This window comes from Phoenix dactylifera, chromosome 15, assembly GCF_009389715.1.
Source record: "Phoenix dactylifera cultivar Barhee BC4 chromosome 15, palm_55x_up_171113_PBpolish2nd_filt_p, whole genome shotgun sequence".
In the NCBI taxonomy this organism is placed as follows: Eukaryota; Viridiplantae; Streptophyta; class Magnoliopsida; order Arecales; family Arecaceae; genus Phoenix; species Phoenix dactylifera.
The window spans coordinates 2,672,367-2,692,161 of record NC_052406.1 but is presented as its reverse complement, the minus strand read 5'-3'; the positions used below and the strand labels follow the sequence as shown (position 1 = coordinate 2,692,161).

At 39.0% G+C, this 19,795-nt stretch overlaps 2 protein-coding genes across 2 annotated transcripts; one reads left to right on the top strand and one right to left on the bottom strand.

Moving 5' to 3' along the window:
* Positions 1–421: 421 nt before the first annotated feature.
* LOC103704208 (COBRA-like protein 4) lies at positions 422–5,608 on the top strand. Its single transcript, XM_039134097.1, is given in 9 exon segments — positions 422–1,000; positions 1,138–1,178; positions 1,991–2,429; positions 2,432–2,464; positions 4,224–4,285; positions 4,288–4,382; positions 4,479–4,756; positions 4,837–4,852; positions 4,854–5,608. Coding segments are annotated over 7 exon segments (1,152 nt in total). The 5' UTR covers positions 422–1,000; positions 1,138–1,178; positions 1,991–2,020; the 3' UTR covers positions 5,113–5,608.
* Positions 5,609–5,961: 353 nt separating this feature from the next.
* LOC103704207 (COBRA-like protein 1) lies at positions 5,962–10,582 on the bottom strand. The gene is given in 7 exon segments (XM_008787403.4): positions 5,962–6,301; positions 6,304–6,521; positions 6,809–7,086; positions 7,172–7,331; positions 8,445–8,901; positions 9,095–9,174; positions 10,237–10,582. Coding segments are annotated over 7 exon segments (1,416 nt in total). The 5' UTR covers positions 10,355–10,582; the 3' UTR covers positions 5,962–6,196.
* Positions 10,583–19,795: the final 9,213 nt, after the last annotated feature.

Genomic DNA, 19,795 nt, shown 5'->3' with positions numbered 1-19,795 from the left:
CACCTCCTTTGTGAATTATATAATAATATTAATAAAAAAAACAAAAGATCTTCCTTAAAATTTCCATTCCTCACCAGGAGTAAAAGGAAAAATTAATCAAGTACAGTTTCCTTAAAATTTCATAAAAGATTTCCAATCACTCTTTGATGGCCAAACTACCCTTATTCTTTTTATCATTGAAATATACTTTCACACCATCTACCATGGTGAATTGAACATCTAGTGTGACAACATGTAAAGATCTAACGTAAGATACATGATATACAATGGATGCAACCATGAATCAATTGGTATGGATCTGACATTAATTAAGCAATCCACCATACGGATCATGGGTATAAACACTATTGTGATCGGGTGAAGTCAAAGTTCTGAGGTAAATTTTTGCATCACCCTGTTGCTTGGGATCACTTATCAGAAACATCAATTGAATGGCAAAGCAGGCTTCTTTATAACTCTATTTTACTATCAAGCATTTGAAATAGGTTAGGGGTAAAGGAGTAATATGGGATGGTGGTTAATATTTTATTAAGGTGTTTAACGGTCCCTGTCAGATCAGCTGACCGTTGGGAGGTTACCTTCAAATTTCCCACATCCTTTTCTTCCTTCCCTCTCACCAAACGCATTGCTTCAGAACAGATGAATTGAAGTAGAAGAAAAGAAGACAAGGAAGAGAGGAGAGGAGCACAGATTGATGAGAGTTTTTTTTAAGTGCCCGACAAACCAGTAGGTGAGCCATCACTCTAATGGATGAGTTCTCCTTCGATCGATCCCCTCATCTCTTTAGGAGTCACAAGCCCCTTCCTCTTCCTCTGGCCACCCAGGCTCTTAAATCATTTGTAAGAAAGCTCATAGCTTGGGTGAGAATGGAGAAGGAGAACAGAACAGAATTTTATGGGAAGTGGATGTTTCATTATCAGGCAGTGTCCATGCTCCTTGTTCAGGAAATTGGGATTTGTTATGTCAGTTCTCCTCTGCGGCATGATGTTCAATCATGCAGGTTTTTGTTCTAATCCAATTTTGTTCAAAATGCTTTGAAGTATAAATTTGTTGCTTCAATTTTTATTATTTACTACTTTCATTTGATTTGTCGATTGGTGGCATATGATCTGTTGGATCCAAACGGCAACATCACAGTAAAATGGGATGTAATTTCATGGACTCCAGATGGATATGTGGTAAGTGTCACAGTGGAATTCTGAATTTACTTTATGAGAGAACATTGTTCTGGTTTTATTGTCACAGTGGAATTCTAACATTAATTAGATTTTTTTTTTCCTGAAGGAACTGTGTCATCCAGAGCAGAATTAAAAAGTAAAAGTTTTGGAATTCAGGAAGACATTGTTAAACGTAAAACTTTGAAATTGGAAAAAAAAAAGAATTGGAAAGTCCCCAAATGGTTCAGAACTATTGAAGTGAATAGATGTTAAAATAACTGGTATATCTTTTTAAGTGTGTATCAAAGATCCGACTAATACCAAAATTATCATCAACTATTCAATAGTTCAGTTTATTTCATGAATAAATCTGGAGAAACTTCATACATTCTGTGAAGAATTGCACATATAATAGATATTATTTTGTGATCAACTTATAAAATCATTTGGCCAATGAATAATTAGTAAATACTGAGAATATTTCATTAATTGCTCATTAGACTGCAGTGGTGAACAATTTCTCCCTGATTCTACTTTTGCATCAGAAAAAAAAAAGTCTCACTCAATTATCAACAACTTTTAAATCTTACCAGATGGCTTCAGAAAAACTAATCTCTACAAGCATCACTTGTATTGTTTGTGTCTATTGAGGCAGCAACTTAGAACATTTACATCGATTTAGTCTTACACAATGCTTAGCACAAAGGTGCAGGAAAACCAAACTACCTTGAATCAATATGGAATGAATATCAAGAACATACTATAGAAAATTGAATTGAAGAACCCATCTGACATAGGAATAAGTAATGTATAGATACTGATACTGGTTCTAGTGTTCACTTCCTAGGCGGTGGTGACGATGCATGAACAATTACCAAGTGTACCGACACATCATGAGCCCTGGGTGGACCTTAGGATGGACATGGGCAAAGAAAGAGGTGATTTGGTCCATGGTGGGTGCCCAGACAACTGAGCAAGGAGACTGCTCCAAGTTCAAGGGGAACATACCTCACTGCTGCAAGAGGTCTCCAATGGTCGTCGACTTGCTCCCTGGGGTCCCTTACAGTCAGCAGATTGCAAATTGCTGCAAAGGAGGGGTGGTTGCATCCTGGGGTCAGGATCCAGCAGCAGCAGTGTCAGCCTTTCAGGTGAGTGTTGGGCTTGCTGGGACCTCGAACAAGACGGTGAAGCTGCCTATGAACTTCACACTGCTGGGACCTGGTCCAGGGTACACCTGTGGACCAGCCAAGGTGGTGCCATCCACTACATTCCTCACGCTGATCGTCGCCGGAAAACCCAAGCACTCAGTGAGTTTCTTGTGCATCATTCTGTAAGACTCACTACGAATGGAGGAACCATTGGTAAAATTCTGGTTAGTGCAGGAATATTTCTTAGAATGGTTATCAGCTTATGTTTGAGTTATGGTCTAAAGACAGGAAACAAATATCCATCTAGTCTTCTACACTTTTTAGTATTCCTGTTGGGGCTTCTGTTGATCTTAAGTTAAATGAGACTAACCAGTTGAAAAATCTAATAATAGATGCTTTTGACCTTTTTACTTTCTCAGCATGCACTTGCGTGCAGTTTTAGTTTGATATTCAGTGGAAGGATTTTTGTGTTTTTATTTTAGCGTTATGCAGCGTTAATTTGGATTTCTGTTGCATTAGTTTTCATATAGAAATGAATATTGACTTTGACATTAGAGACTTGGCATGTTTGCATCAAAACTCGGACATTTTTGGAAACCTGTTATCATATCATCAGATTTTGTTAATTAATTTTAATACTGAAAAAACTCAATATTATGTCATTTTGCCAGAAGTAGCACTATATATTATTGTCGTATGATCATGACAGAATGATTACATTACGATGATATCGGCATTATATGTGTGCTTTTATCAGCATTATCACTAATTCAGCAATTGTCATATGTTGTGTTGAATTTTATTTTGAAAAAAAATTCATTTGCTGCAGCGAACCCAAGGTTTGTCGGTATGCTTTATTTAGCGCCCATTTAACCAAATCTGATTCTAAAAAATCAAGAGTTGATATAATCCTACCTCTTTGATGACTCATGAGCTTATCTTCAATGGTTCTCACCTCTATTGGTGTGATGAGATAATGGAATATTGGAATCCCCAGATCTTGTTATCTATTCTCAGCTTTATTCCTAGAACTTAATAGCCAAATAGGGGAATCTCCCTTCACTGCATGCATTACAAGGGCAACTGGCCAGAGGCCAGCATAGCTTGCTGGATTCTATTTTGAAATGATATCCTCTCTCCAAATTGAGATCATCTCTTAGACACTCCGCTGTTTAAAGAATCTTCAATCCCTCCCATAATTGCCCTCATGCAATTAAGGCAGATTTTAATGAAACTAAGGGTTCCTGTAATTTGGTTAAAAAAGCAGAAGAAGATATTTGGGGTGATATTAATAGCCAACAAGGTGAGGAAGAACTATCTGGTATAGGCAATATGTAATTCAGGTCAAAAGACTGCCATCAAGGAAATAAGAGATATCCAGCTGAATTGTCATCCAAAGAAGACTTGGATTAGCAGGCTTTGTCATGGAAAGTTATAATGGCGAATTAAGATCTCTGGCTGACAGCATATCTAGATTTTCCTCTTACATACTAGATTTTCCACATGTTTCGGATTTTTGATGAAACCAATTTGAGTTAGGTTTCATCCCAAGAAATGGTCTATTAGGTCAAAAGATATCACTGAACTATCATCGAGGAAAAAAATTAGTCATCTTGTTTATGCTGTCACCCACCATGCGGAGGAAACTCATTAAAGCATACCTATAGTGAATTCTCAACAATCTCTTTAGAAGGCAAACCGCTGTTCCGTCTGAAACTGAACACCAAGTCATGAGCATGAGAATCCTCTTGCCAAATTAAGGACAAACTTTTTGGCTTTTTTTTGACTATTTCAGATACATACATGCATAATTTAGACCTTAGTCTGAACTATGATAGTGTGATCCCTACCGATCCTTTTGCCGTTGCTTGAGCTCTTCCTCAAACCACAATTGACGGAATGCTACATTGCTGTGCAGTGACCTGGAATGTGACTTGCACCTATTCACAACTTTTGGCATCCAAGAGCACCATCACCCCTTGCCCTGCTGCGTCTCCTTCTCATCCTTCTACAACAGCACCATCACCCCTTGCCCCAGCTGTGCCTGTGGCTGCCACCACCACAAGAACTGCATCAAGTATACTATACTTCAGACTCGAAAACTCCAATTACACATCCATCCATCCATCCATTCATGCATGGTGAACAAATCTTACAATGAATGTTGTTACAGAGGCGACTCGAAGCTGCTGACCACAACAAGGATCAACATGCCGAGGAAAGACAACACTCCCCTGTTGCAGTGCACTCATCACATGTGCCCCATCCGCGTGCGCTCGCATGTGAAGTTCGACTACAAGAACTACAGGCGTGCCAAGATTGCCATAACCAACTTCAACTACTGCCTGAACTACACGCAGTGGACCCTCGTCATCCAGCATCCCAACCTCAACAATGTCACCCAACTCTTCAGCTTCGACTACAAGCCCCTTGTCCCCTATGGCTCCATCAGTAAGCTCCAACTATACTGCCTTCCCCTTTCACTTCACGCTCTCACAAGAACAAGACATGATCCATTGGTATGCTTGCAGATGACACTGGGATGTTCCGGCATGAAGTATTACAATGATCTGCTCATGGAGGCTGGGACATTTGGCAATGTGCAGTCGGAGCTGCTTTTGCAGAAGGACCAGAACACATTCACTCTGAAACAAGGGTGGGCGTTCCCTCGTAAAGTATACTTGAATGGTGATGAATGTGCAATGCCCCCTCCAGATTCATACCCTTACCTGCCTAACTCTGCTCCTGTCATGCTACAGATGTTCGCCACTTCAGTGCTCCTGCTGATAGTATTGCTGCTGTCATGAGGGTGGGCTCGGTAAGCTCGTATTTAAGATTAACTGTTTTACAATTTTTGGACAATGCAGATAAATTGTTCTCAGGGTATAGAAGATTGGGTATTGCTTGTCACAAGGAACTTAGAAAAATTCAGGGGTTATAGAATCACCAAGCCAGTTTTGTATTTGTTTCATGAGATGGTGAATGGTCGAGGTTCTCAGTTCCTGGAGTCTTAAATGCCTACAGAAAGGTTCTGTCAAGAGCTAGACATTCTTGATGCAAGCTCTGTGCTCCCACACTTGACTACCCAAAGTCCTTCCTTTTTTATAACATGATTGAAAAAAGACTGAACAATTCACAGATTGCAAGATAGAGAAAAATACTTTCTTTCATATCCAAAACTGCTTCCACAATGTTGCTTATGCAATAATTGATGGAAGAATTCAAGAAGTTTTCAAAGTTACCTTGTAGGATTCAGACATTCTACAACTCCAAATATTAATGTCTAAGTGAATTTTCAGTTCACACATGATTTTACCATCATTTCTCAATATATCTCAGTATTTTGTATTTATGGACTTCACGATATAGTTCTTACATCGAGTAGAACTTTTCACTTGTTACAATATGTATTTACAAAATTTATTTAATGCATATAAACATCATCCTCCACTCTCCAACAACCATGAAGACAGCATAAATGACAATAAATGACAAGCTAGAATTTCCTGCGAAAAGATGCAACTCAAGGTTGAAACCAAATCAGTAAATAAAATACATATCAAATACAAATTCTCACTTTCTACAACAAATAACTACGTGTTAGTGAAATTTATTAAATTAAATAAACACCATCCTCCATTCTCCTGCAACCAAGATGACCATATAAATGACAATAAATCACAAGATAAAATTAACTGCAATCACTTTTGATTGAAGTAACTAGCCGGGGAATGGATTCAGAGAACCAATATACACTACAGTAGATGCAATTTCACTGGCTGAGCATGACACACCTGAAACTTCTTTGTACCAAGACAATTGATCCAACTTGCTTTTAAGAAATCAAAATCCACTCCTAGAAGCTTTCAGTAATTTACGCATACAAATAAATCAAAATTTTCTGGCAAGCCCAACGCCCTTTACTAGACATAAACCAGCAAGCATGCCAAGGTTGCCCAGAAGACCATGACTGGAAGAAGCAAGGGGCCTAGCGATCGAGGACTAGCATTTGGTAGCCACGGATATGCATCTGGAGGGGGCATGACGCAGTTGTCGCCATTGAAGTATATGCGCCGTGGAAAGGCCCATCCCTTCTGGAAAGTGAAGGTTGACGAGTCCTTCCGGAATAGAAGTTCAGACTGTACATTTCCAGCAGGTCCAGCTGCCATGAGTAAGTCATTATAGTACTTGACACCCCATAACATTGCAGTATCATCTGCCACACCAAAACAAAAGGGCATGCCATGAAACATAGTTTCAGAACCGCATTATTTCAACATCTAAAATATATGCAGGTACACATCATAAACAGTAAAAAATACATTCAGCACACGTGGTGCCCTCTTGTGATATTAGATCATCAAGGCATCAGGTTTGTGAGAAAATTTGATTAGCGATTATAATTAATCAGCAAGAAGACAGCGTATGGAAAAATTTCATGAGAGTTAGCATTAAAAAGGAAAGAAGAAAGAAAGAATGCTCAAATGAGTGAAGATAACTCACTTATCCCTCCATAAGGAGTTAATGACTTATAATTGAAGCTAAAGATTTGGGTGAGATTGTCGAAATTAGGGTGTTGAACAACTAGGTTCCACTGTGTGTAGTTCATCCGGTAATTGAAATTTGTTATTGTGATCTTCACCCGCCAGTATTCCTTGTAGTTGAGTTTAACATGCCAATGCACTCTTATCGGGCACATATGAGATGTACACTGGACCAATGGTGTATAGCTGTATTTTCCAGGGCCATTGATAGCAGAGGCTAAATAAGGTGAATCTCCCCTGTAATAATACAGAAGAATTAAGTCAATAGAGTAAGTTGAAACTTGCATGACAAGAAAATAGCGTTGTTAGTATTAGAACTCACTCTACACAGCTTCCTGGCTGAGTTATATTATTTTGGCAGCCACAGGTGCATGTTGGGCAGTTAACAATTGTGTCATTGTAGAAAGATGAAAGTGATACACAGCATGTGGGGGTTTTCTGAGAGAGAAACTGAGAATATGTACATGTAACATTCCATGTCACTGCAATAGAGACACAGGTTTGTGAAGAAAAGAGAATACCATGATTTCATAACCAAACCAAACATCACAAAACCTGAAGTCTTAAATTATTATCAAATAGTAATATCTCAAATTATTAATTCTCAACTCACATTTTCCTTGTCCACAGCTAAAACTATTAAAACGCTTTTAAGTATATTCCATTTAAATGAATCAAGCAACGTGCAGATTTTACTTGCAACAGAAAATGAAGGATAATGAACTTCATGACAATTTTTAGTTAGACTACTTCCATCTACAAGAAAATTTTATGAATTTCGGCATGTATCCAAGAGGTTCTTGCAATTTTTGGATAGATCCTTATAGCAGCTTAGAAATTGGAGCTCACACCCTTCCAATGGGGCATGTAAAGAATGGGCATCAATGTCATAACCTATTCCCAGATGCCTTGTCATTCCCCTTTTTTACATTCTAGTTATTAATATGCGAAGAAATGAAGCAAATTTGGGGATACAATTCTACGTGACATGACTAAAATTTCATCCCTTCTGTTTTTTTTGAGTTTTTTAGGAAAGGAGGAATAGGAAGGAAAGAAAAAGATAAAGTTTATTGAACCTCGACAAAAATCTGGTGCAGGCAAGAATAGCACAATTCCACTGTCCGGATAAAGCATTAAAATTTTATCCTTTGATAGAGTACGCATTATATCTGTTGGTCTATAATAAGTTCTTTTATTAATGTGGTGGACAAAGATGAAAATCTATATGACTCGGTCAGCCCCAAAGGTATAACAATCAAAGAGCTATACTATAACGAGAAATTTTATTGTGGTTTTTTTTTATACCCCTTTTTTGCTTTTTGTGGCATGTTACAACAACAGGATAACTAGTACAAGAGATGCATTACCAGACAAACAACCAAGCCTGAATCAGAACCACGGTCATATATTCTTACTCATGCAGAACTGCTTGTTCTTATAATATCCAGTCAGAATTAAAACTTCTAGTAAAGAGATTAATAACTAGTTTATCTTTGGACCAACTGAAAACCATAAGTCAGAAAGAAGCTATTTCAGAAAACAATCTATTGAAAAAGTGGGGAAAAAACAAAGAAATTTTCCAGCTGATATCTTACTCAGAGCTTGGGTTGTTCTCCTTCCATCCTGTGAAACAAATTTACTAGATTTCACAATTTTTGCAATCCCACATGTATACCCCGGGCCAGGGGCTCTGAGGGTGAAGTTTTTGGGCACACGAACAGTCTTGTTTGTAGTTCCTGCTTGGCCCACACTGAGCTGAAAAGAACTTGCAGCATTGGCCTGGTCTTGAACCCATGAACTAATCACTCCCCCCTTGCAGCAATTTGCAATCTGCATGTTATATGGAGTTCCTGGAAGTAGATCGACGACTGTGGGATCTTTCTTACAGCAGTGAGGAATGTTCCCTTTAAATCTTGAGCAATCCCCCTGCTCTGTAGTTTGTGCTCCAACCATGGACCAGATTACCTCCTTCTTTGCCCATGTCCATCCCAGAGTCCATCCCGGCGTTTGGATGTGACGGTATTGTTGGAAATTGTATATCGTAACAACAGCCTGAGAAGGGTTCACAAGTGGATAAACTTAATCTTTTTTTTTCTAACAAGAAAAACTTTCCTGCCATACAGTCGATTAGATATCGAGGAAAAAAAAGACGATTCAGGAAGCTTTTGTTGTGATTTAGATAGATTAGATTCACTGAATTGCAGTTGCTAAGGTAGTGATAAATCCCTATAGTTTGAACACTTACAACATAACCATCTGGAGTCCACTGCATAACATCCCATTTGATTGTTATATTTCCATTTGGGTCAAGTGAATCATAAGCTTCTGCAGGTAAATGAATGAAAAGAATTAGAATTTAACCAATTTAGCTATGAGCACTAATTTTGAAAACCTTAATCTCTTATAAAGAACATGACATGCAAAAAAAGAAACAAAGAAAGAAAGAATAAGGTCAATGCTTTCTTAACATTCTGAAAACAAAAGGTTTAAATTACTACATGCAGCAATAATTTCTTTATTATTATGATCTAAAACTCCATCTCAAAATTAATTCTCTGACTAAGAATAGCTCTCTATGAAATACACAAGCAAACTTCAATGAGTTTAGCCACTGACACCTTGTAACTACACTCCAAATGAGATTTTTTAAAAAATATATTCTTTCTAGTAAACAGCATCTTTCTTCAGCCTGAATGCCTGTGTAGGAAGGTCTCTCTTTTGAGCCTACTGATGGCTAATTTTGTCGTCTGAAAAACTATCTTGCAGAAACTTAGACAATATCAATAAAGACTCAAATTTCATTAATTTAAAAAATAATGCTTACGACATTTGGAGGTGCCGACTACTAATGGAAACTAAAACTTTACCAAATTTACCCAGAATTTTCGAGAAGAGGATCTGAGGTCCAAACCTGCTGCAAAAACACTGTACATATTCTTATGTTCAGCTTTCAATTGATTTGATCCAGATGTCTTTTATATTTTTCACGTTAAGAAAGAAAAAAAGGAAAATGGCAGTTCCATCAAAAACCCAATGAGTTAAATTCTTGAAAAAGGGAAGCAGATTTGAATTTAAAACAATCAAAGTACCTATATTTTAGAAACATTTTGAAAAAGTATATTTTTGTTGGTTCCTAAGCAAATTGTTGAATATATCAACGAGGCATCCTGTGATTTTCTTTTCCAATCCATGAAACCCCAAAACTACAGAGTCTACAAGAAGATCAGTAGCATCCACTATCTTCCATATAATCATAATTACAAAAATGACAAAATGAGCACAAGACTCCAAAAATGATCAAACTTTTAGAAGAACGGACATAAAAAGGTCGAATTTTTAGACGAATGGAGGAGGAGCTCGAAAGACTTCAGGTGTCGTTGCATTGACCTGTGGAAGTTAGCGAGGAGAAAACCCGAAAGAATGCGAGGAAAACGGCCAAAGGTGTGAGCTTTGAGGTGGATCCGGCGATGGAGGAGTAGGAGGAGGAGCCCAGACCCATCTCCATTGCCGACGCCGTGGAAGGTCCCAGATCCGGCGCAGGGAGGTGGAGACAGCGGCTCCCGAAACTCAAATCAGACACAGGTTCCTCCGCGGCCAACCGACGGCGGAAGTCCGGCCACCGAGGCGTCCAAATCTGGCAGCGTTTGGGGCCAGAGTGGGGAGAGAGAGGAGAAAGGGTGAGAGGAAAGGGCAGAGGCAGATGTGAGAAGTTCCAACCAAGCCTTTTCTTTTATATTTTTTGTTACTTCCACCACCAAGTAGTGTCATATGGACTAGGGCTGTTAATGAGCCGGGCTGCTCGGGCTCGGCTCGGTAAAAGTCCGGCTCGGACTTGGCTCGTTAGTCAAACAAGCCCGAGCCCGAGCCCAATATGAGGCTCATTTACACTCGAGCCCGAGCCCGAGCTCGAGCAGCTCATGAGCCCAAACGAGCTCTCTCACTGAAAAATTTTATTTCAGCACTATAATTCATAAAAATCTGACCACATAGAGAAAAATAGCCTGTTATCAAGCCCGATTACGAGCTCGAGCCCGAGCTCGAGCTCGTTCTGGAGCTTGTAATTGAAACGAGCTTTACGAGCTCAAGCCCGAGCCTTTGCTTTGCCAAGCGAGCCCGAGCTCGAGCCCGAGCCCGAGCCCGAGCTTCTGTGAAACGAGCCGAGCCGAGCTCTCCCAGGCTCGGGCTCGGCTCGGCTCGTTAACAGCCCTAATATGAACAGAGCCAAGTATAAACTTTATTATTACTGTGGAAGACTCTTATACACTCCCACTATGCCCTCTGGCTTTCCTTCATTTACAACTAAATTGAGTGCTTAGTGTATTTGAAATTTTGAATGAAAGAATTAATATTTAATATATTTTTTTTTTTACACGATGGGTTAAAAGATAAGATAATACAAGAAAAAAAGGCATCAGCACAAGCTGTGCCCAAAAAAAGCCTTCAGAATGGTAGGCCGCGAAGAAAACCACCCAATCAACTGCGCTATTTACTTTTCTATAAATGTGTGAAGTTCGTGATAGACCACATTCGTCTAAAAGCCTGCAGATATTCTGAAGCAGGCGATCTGAAATCACGCCACGTCTCTAATCCCGAATCCATTCCATCATCATGGCCTTCAAAAAAGATGCAATCCACCCCAGCATACACCTCATGTAGGTAATACCCAGGTATCATAAATTTTCAACCTTTCGGTTGTGTCACGATTTATTAATATGGTCCAATTAAATTATATTAGTCTTTCACGCTCTTTGAGTAATGGTCAGGAATAGTTTTTGTCCATTTTTTTCACTTTTTTGTAAATTTTGAACCATTTTTACATATTTTTTTTAAAAAAACCTGTCTCCACTGGTTCTATGCCTATTTTTCTTCAATTTACTAACATCTAATCAATATTTATCCTCATGAGAAAGTTATTTTCTATAAGAATTTTTCTTATGTAATGTTCTTGAATATAAAGTATATTTCTCAAAGAGGGGGTATTTTTGGAACTTCAAAAAGTGATAGTATTTTGCTTGTAAGAACTTGTTCATTAAATTAGGAAAGTTTGTTGATGTTTTTCAAATCTCCCATCATGTGTGGGTGAGAGCTCTTAACCTTGTCCTCACTCCACAATGCGGGTTCTTATTCACAAGTAAACCTTTTCTTAGCCCATCACTATTTTTTTGGTGAAAATAGCCCATCTCTATCACTAGTTGGTCTGGTGTCCATCAACAATGACTTTGCATGAGTCAATGGTGGCTTGATTTGTCCTAATGCCCAAAGAAGACTGATCGAATGATCCCGACCGACTGATCAATATCACAATCAAAGAGGGTCCACAAATTATTTGGCCAATCTAACAGCAAATCCACCACCAAATGAAACAATTCCAACCCTTGTTGTCCTTCAAACATGTTTATATTTGATAGGCCATGCAAATTAAATTCTTTTTTGAAATGTTTTTTCCATACATCAATCTCTGTGAAATTCTAATAATATTGGTGCTAGGCCAGCTTTCCAAAGGACAATTTAGCCTTAATATGTCATTTCCTTTTCCCTTCTCAGAATTTTTATCCATTTGAATCTCTTCATCACCAACTACAAGCAATTCACAACATCTACTCATGGCAGTCCATTTAAATGTAAGTAAGGGAGCAAAATTGTCGTTTAAAATTTAACTTAAAATGCTAAGCTAAGTTCAAAACAAACCAATGGTGGTTGTGGTAGAGCTATTGCAAATGATCTAAGAAGTATAGATTTTAGATTGTTAATAAGAAATTTATATAAAATTAAAAGCAAAAAAAAGATCTCCCACATCCACTGCAGTGGCTCTTCAATAGCTGTTATGCTTCATGCTTGGTCAGTTATATTTTTTAGATTTTTTGCATTAATACCCTTCTAAATATCGAATTTTACTTGAATACCCTTCCAAAATTGATATTGCATGTATACCTCGTAAACTCTGTTATTAACAAATCCCATAATATAACGGTTGTTTCTAATTGTGTTAAAAAAGCATATTTATATTAATTAAAAATAAAATAAAAATTTTAAAATTATGCTATTGTCCTAGTTCTTCTCTGCTATCGAGATCGCGATCTATTTGCATGTCTAACCCATTAAGAATATTTTAATCATTTTAATTGAAACCGTTAATTTTTTAACCGTCCTTAGAATAGCATGGGTATATAGGCAAAAATAAAAATAAAAAAAAGGCAGAATGACAAAATAAGTATTTTACGATAATTTTGGAAGAATATTCATGCAAATTCTATTATTTAGAAGGGTATTCACAAAATATATATATATATATATTTTAATTTCTTTTACAAGTGTGTGGTTGGCATCACCCTTCTTTACACGTGCATGGAAAAGGCTGCCGAGTCCATGCCTCATGAGCAACCGCAGACGCACGGCTAATGCATGGGTCTTAGCATCATGCAGATTGGCTGGACTGGGCAAAGCACAAACCGTCGTATTCAGGGAACCAGATTGCGGCATGTACCATTTCGTCGTTGGTTATGAAGAGGTTTGGTATGAAGAATTTAGTACTATGTTGGTCGTTGATTCGCCACCTAAAGGTGTTTTGTGTTCCAGATAGCTCAGCACTGAACGTCCCGTTTGAAGCACTGAAACGTGGGTCTTCATTTATCTGGAGAGAGATTTGCTCTCGTGCCCCGGGGGTGCTGCCTATGATCCGGTGGGAGATTGGGGATGGTCGGACTATCAGCATTCTAGAGGACAGGTGGCTTCCGGAGGGCATACTGCGGGACTGGCCTACATTGATGGACCATGTTTGGTTGGAGGGGCGCACAGTGAGTTCTCTGTTTGTTCAGGGGGAGCAGAGATGGGATGCAGATCTTGTTAGACGGGTCTTTCATGAGCAGCTCGCAGAGCGAGTACTGGCCTTGCAGATTCCGGTGGGGCTGACAGTGGATAGGAGGATATGGAGCTTGTCCGGGCGGACGTCAGTGAGTTCTCGTGACATAGCGCAGTGGAGAGGAGGAGTCGTGACCCAACATTTTGACGGTGCCTGGATATGGAGACTACAGGTCCATCCACGCGTCGCACTCTTCCTGTGGAAGGTAGCATGGGGTTGTCTACCTACTAGGAGTGTTCTGATGCGACGGGGTGTACGGATAGCTGGAGATTGTGGAGTCTGCCCGGAGGTGGAGGAGTCCATCTATCATGTGCTAGTCAAGTGCCCGCGGGCTGTTCCAGTCTGGAAGGGGGGGCACGGATCTCCTATGACCCCGGGGCAAGAGGTGGTCGTCCATTGCGAGTTCCTCCGCTTCCTGGAGATCCGGGAGGTGGGCCCGAGGCGGAGGAGAGAGGGAACTCGCGTTGCATACCTGGCTTACCACTCCTGTTAGACAGGAATGCACGAGTGTTTGAGGGCGCAGATCGCCCGCGGGGTGGTGGTGGCCAGGGCTTTATTGCATGCAGAGGAGTTCCTGAGTACTGCTGTGAGGCCACCTTATGGGTTGGCCAGGGACATCTGGGGTACCCATTCTGCTCTTGTAGCGCCCAGATATGTGTTCGATCCTGGATACCCCCCACCCCCTGGTTTTCTGAAGGTGAACTTTGACGGGCAGCATGACAGCTGATGGGAGAGGTGGAGGTGTGGATCGTCATTCGAGATCACGATGTCAGGCTAGTGGCGTTGGGGGTCGGCGGATCTTCGATGCGTCGGTGTGTGTGTGCTGAGCTCCGAGCCGCCTGGGAGGGTGCATCTTATGCGAGACAGATACTGGGTGCAGACCGGATTATTCTTGAGGGCGACTCGGCTACTGTGATTGACTGGGTCAGGGGCCGAGATCGTGCAGGTGAGGGCAGACCGCTGCTTCTGGACATTTGCAGACTTCTGCAGGCGTGTGATACCTATCAGGCTACACATGTTTACAGGGAAGCGAATTGTGCAGCTGATTGGGTCGCTTCCTATGCGGCTCATCACACTGGAGGTTTTATTTGAGGGAGTCTGACACAGTGCCGGAGTCCCTTTTAGCTTTACTTTCTTCAGATTTGCAGGCTGTATCCCACACCCGTAGGGTGTGAGCCGCCGATGTAACAACAAAAAAAAAAAAAAAAAAAAAAAAAAAAAAAAACGTGTGGACCATTGGAATTGGAGTTAATTGACCAATAAGGATCCATTCGTGAAGTCGCAATTGTTTACTCAAAAGCAATAGAGGTAGGGAATTTTAGAATGTTAAGGAGTTTAATGATCTTTTTAAGAGACTTAGATGATGAATTGAAGAGTAATATTTGGGACATCTTTGTTTAGTCAATCAACAAGTTCCTCTTGCTATGTGATACAGGTGGATCCATATAATTGATGCAATGTACACAATTGATCATCCATGTGTTGCCATGTCGACTAATCGTGAGGTTAAAAATCCTTTTATGATCGATCCAACACCTCGTTGCATTTTGTTAGAATTATTTGAAAACAAGTTCTAATGTTTCAATGGTCATTCTTTGGTGGTAATATTGTTTTAGTGGTTTACAATTTTTATTTTTAGAGGAAAAAGGTCAGGAAGCCCAATCCTTTTTTCATTGAAAAAGATAAGAGAAAATATTTATATTAGAAGACAATAAAGATAAGGAGGATGCCCTTGCAATCAATTACGGGTAAAAGTGAATCAAATAATATTCATCTGGACTTATTTTCATATCTGAATCTATCTGAACATAGATAGAAATTTAAACCATCCAACTAATATAAAAATGGATAAATAACTATCTGATTTGTATCAGAATATCTGATACTATTTGTAACCCTTTTTAATTTTATATGGCACTCATAATTTTTAAGAAAACTAAATGACCATATTAATATGCTATTATTTGATTTATTATCCACTAGTATATCTTTTGATTCTATAACTATAAAATTTAATTATCTGATTTATATCCATATTTATATTTTCAGTATTCTATTTGTATCCATATCTGTTTAAAACAAATATGGATATAAATTTTTGCATCCGACTAAATATCTGCATCCATATCTTGGCAGGTGTGGCATGGTTTTGGCTTTTGGCAGGTATGACAGGGTATAGCTCTTGGCAACAAGCATGGCTAAGGCAGCAGACATGGTCCTTCGTTAGCATGTCATGGCGTGGCTAGCAAGCAATGGTTCGTGGAAAGGGGCTGACTAGGCCTGGGATGTTCAACCGCATGTGTGGGTGTACGGGTGCAGCTGCGAGCAAGAACGAGCAGGCTTGGAGGCCGCGGCATGTACTTGGCAAGGTCGGCTCGGCCTTCAGCGGGATTCAAGATTGGCCTGGCTCTCAGCGGGACCGAGGCTTGGCCTGCTCCGCGGGAATTGGGTAGTTCCACGCTAGAGCATATTTTGCCTTCCATCAACTAATATCCGATGCAAATCCGTTCTGATTTCAGCCTTAGTATCAACAAAGAAGAAAAATGTGCCATTACATGCCAACAGGTGATTGGTGGTTTATAACAAAACCTATCATTTTGCACCAATCTTGTAAATTGAGCTGTTTCCAAAAGGTGCTTTTTTTTTTTTTTTTGGTACCTTAACCGGGTGCCAAGAGCAATACTCCAAAGACAAAACCTTTCTTAATGAACTATACAAATCTAACTCACTCTCTTACTAATCAAATTCCAGATTGATGTATGACTAGCTGGACATTCAGCCATCACCCATATATTAAGACAATATGTAATTTAAACTAAAACAAAAGTGGCATTTATCATTTAATAATTGAACTCATTTAACGAAGGCAAATCAGTCACTAAGTAATGCACAGAAGCATGTGTTAAAAAGTGGCGGAGATCATAATTTTGTTTCAGGAAAGGATAGTGAGGCTACGGTTTAAAGCTCCATTTGGAAGAAGAATAAAGAGGACCAGAAGTGCGTACCTACTTACCCCACCATTTTTTAGGCAAACCAGTCATTGAGTATAGAATTAATCATATATCTTCAGGAGGAAAGAATTGGTATCTCAAAGAAACTGGTGCATCATAAATGTTATTCTTTTTCTCTTTCTAGCATATTTACCTTACTTAATCCAGGAATAATTTACTTTTATAGAAAATAAGGGAATATCCCACTCTTTTCTCCACAAATTACTCCATTTAATTCAACTACTCCATAATTTTTAATCCGCATTACAAATGCAACCTAAGTGACTACCATGCTGATTGAGAAAACAAGGTAACATCCTCTTTGGCAAACCGACTATTACTATGTGGTTATTCCTCCTCTATTCAGATAATTATTTTTGCTCAAAACTTTTGAAAAGGAGTTCTCCCAAGTATTGGACGAGGATTACTATTTCATCACTTCTATGAATGGGCTTTCAGAATTCCTACTGCAGTAAGTGATTGTCTTCTACCATGATAACATTTTAACTTAAAGAAAATTTCGGAAAGCATCCCGCACTAAAAGTCTTATGAAGCTAAAGTTGGACATGGAGAAAGCATAAGATACGATTGTATCAAAGTATCTAATAAATGTCCTAAACCATTGTGGCTCTCATAGCCGACTTGTTCAATGGATAAGGGCATGTGTTGCTAATCCAAGGTTTGCAATCCTGATAAATGGCATGCCATGAACATTGGATGGTTTTTGCCATATCTCTTTATTTTGGCCTCCATGGTGCTATCCCATACCTTGCAGGTTGTAGTACAAAATAATGTGCTTCGCACTTATAGACCGTCCAGGAGCGAGCCTAATATATCTCATATCTTATTTACAGATGATTGCCTATTGATAACCAGAGTAACTACGCAGGATAGTTTTATGTCTCAAACTAATCCTTAATATTTATTGTTCACTTTCAGACCAAGAAGTTAATACATCCAAATCGCATATTACTTTTGGCCCGGCTATACCAAGAGCCATCCAAAATCAAATATGCCACATTTTCAGATGTCAAGCAGAGGGAGGCTTTGGAAATATTTGGGAGTGCCACTATCAAGTACTACACTTGTTAATACAGATTTTAATCATGCAATGGATATAATGAGGAGAAAAATAGAGAGTTGGCAATGGAAGGCTCTCTCCTTTGTGGGGAGCAACCTTGCTTCAGTCTGTACTATCATCTGTTCCCCTATTTTGCATGTCTTGTGGCAAGGAGATTGAACCCACTTTTAGAAAAGAAGAAATCGAATGCGCCAATGTCAATGCATTTGACCACCGATTGAGAGATTGGATTAATTACGCCCCTTAAAGATTCACTAAGCGGGAAGGTAGATGCGACCAATTCAATTCGACTACTTGGAAGGCATAGCAGCTCCGGCTGAAGCAATTGTAGCAGCTCCAGTACCTATTGATTTTGCACCTTCTAATATCTCGAACGAGATTTGCTCGTCACGTTCCTTTGCTGCTCTTTTCTGGATTCTTCTTCGATTCCTCTTCCCCACCCCGCGATCCAAAGTATATCTCGTGATATGCCTTATTAGTTTTGAAACACTTAAGAAGAATTTTTGGGCTTTTGGTGGGGGCATCATATAGACTGAAAAGGACTGCATCTCACTTCTTGGGACACAGGTGCATCTCATTTCTTGGGACACAGGTGCATCTCATTCTTGGCATTATCATCATTGCAAACAGGGCAGCATGCCTTTATTGTGCAAACTTGCAACTCACAGGGTGATACCACTTCAGTCTCTCTTTATGGTCAAACATTGGTAGAGTGCTAAATACAGACTCAGTAGATCTTGGCATTCCTTATACAAGCTAGCTGGTTCTTATGCATATGGAGAGAATTTGTCTCCCAGGCACCTAAATTTCAATATAGCTTATGTGGGTCTGTGGGAAATGGCTTTGACATTAATGTGATGAATGATCCTTGCTTGATACCATTCCTCTTAGACTATGGGCTACATACATTTAACGTAGAGATGGATGGACCTTTCTGATGTGCAGGTGGCTGCCTTTATGAGACCTGATAAAAATTGGCACCGGACCTTATTAGCTCCTGTATTCCCCTGAGATGAATGACCAAAATACTATTAACCCTTTGTTACTCCGAATCCGGAACATGACATGACCGTGAGAGGTACAATCCACGAGAATACAAAGCCCACATTACTTTTAGCTTTAAAATCCATCATAACAAAATATAATAATAACATATCCAATTCTATTGTCCATTAAATAAAATCAATATTGTCCATTAAATAATAATTAATGCAGTAAGTAACCATGCACTACCTTACAAGATCAAGCATAAATTTTACCATAATTTAATGCATCATTTAGAAAATAGTTTTTACCGTAAATAAACCAATTCGTAGACCACAATAATATAACAAACCACAATGTAACAATCAAATCATGTATGCATAAATTATGGCATGTTCATTGAGATGAATTTAAGTGCAATTTAAAACAACTGTAGTCATCAAACAATTGCCATTTAGCTAGATCATCTTTTAAAACATGAACTCACAGATATTTTGTGCTACGGACACCATAACCTGTGACAAGGTTGTTTTCATAATCACAAATACATAGTTCATTTTTTTTTACCAACTTTAGCCCATTGTTAAAGGATTGTTTTTATTGGATGCTAGCTCCAGGATGTGATTAGCCTCAATTTCTAGGGTTGGTCATAGAGATCCCGAAAACTTGTAAAATATTTCATATTTTTCATAAATCATACCTATATAAGTAGGTTGGAAAATGCTAAATGGCATTGTAAAAGTTTAAAATGCACATTCGTGCCATAATATATCATTTTCATGATAATATGTAATTTTTCATAATCATAATTCATATATAATCATTCGCCGTAAATATCAGTAATAATGCTATTTGGCCTCAACATAGATCATTCACAATCATATGCTTGATTCTAAATATTTAAGAAAATGCGACCAATCATGTCATTATAATCATAACTTTATACTTGAAATTGATTAGTAATTTAAAATTAATAAGATTGTGCAAGAGTATTATTTTGGTTCGCCTAAAAGATCATGAGGTTTCGGTTTG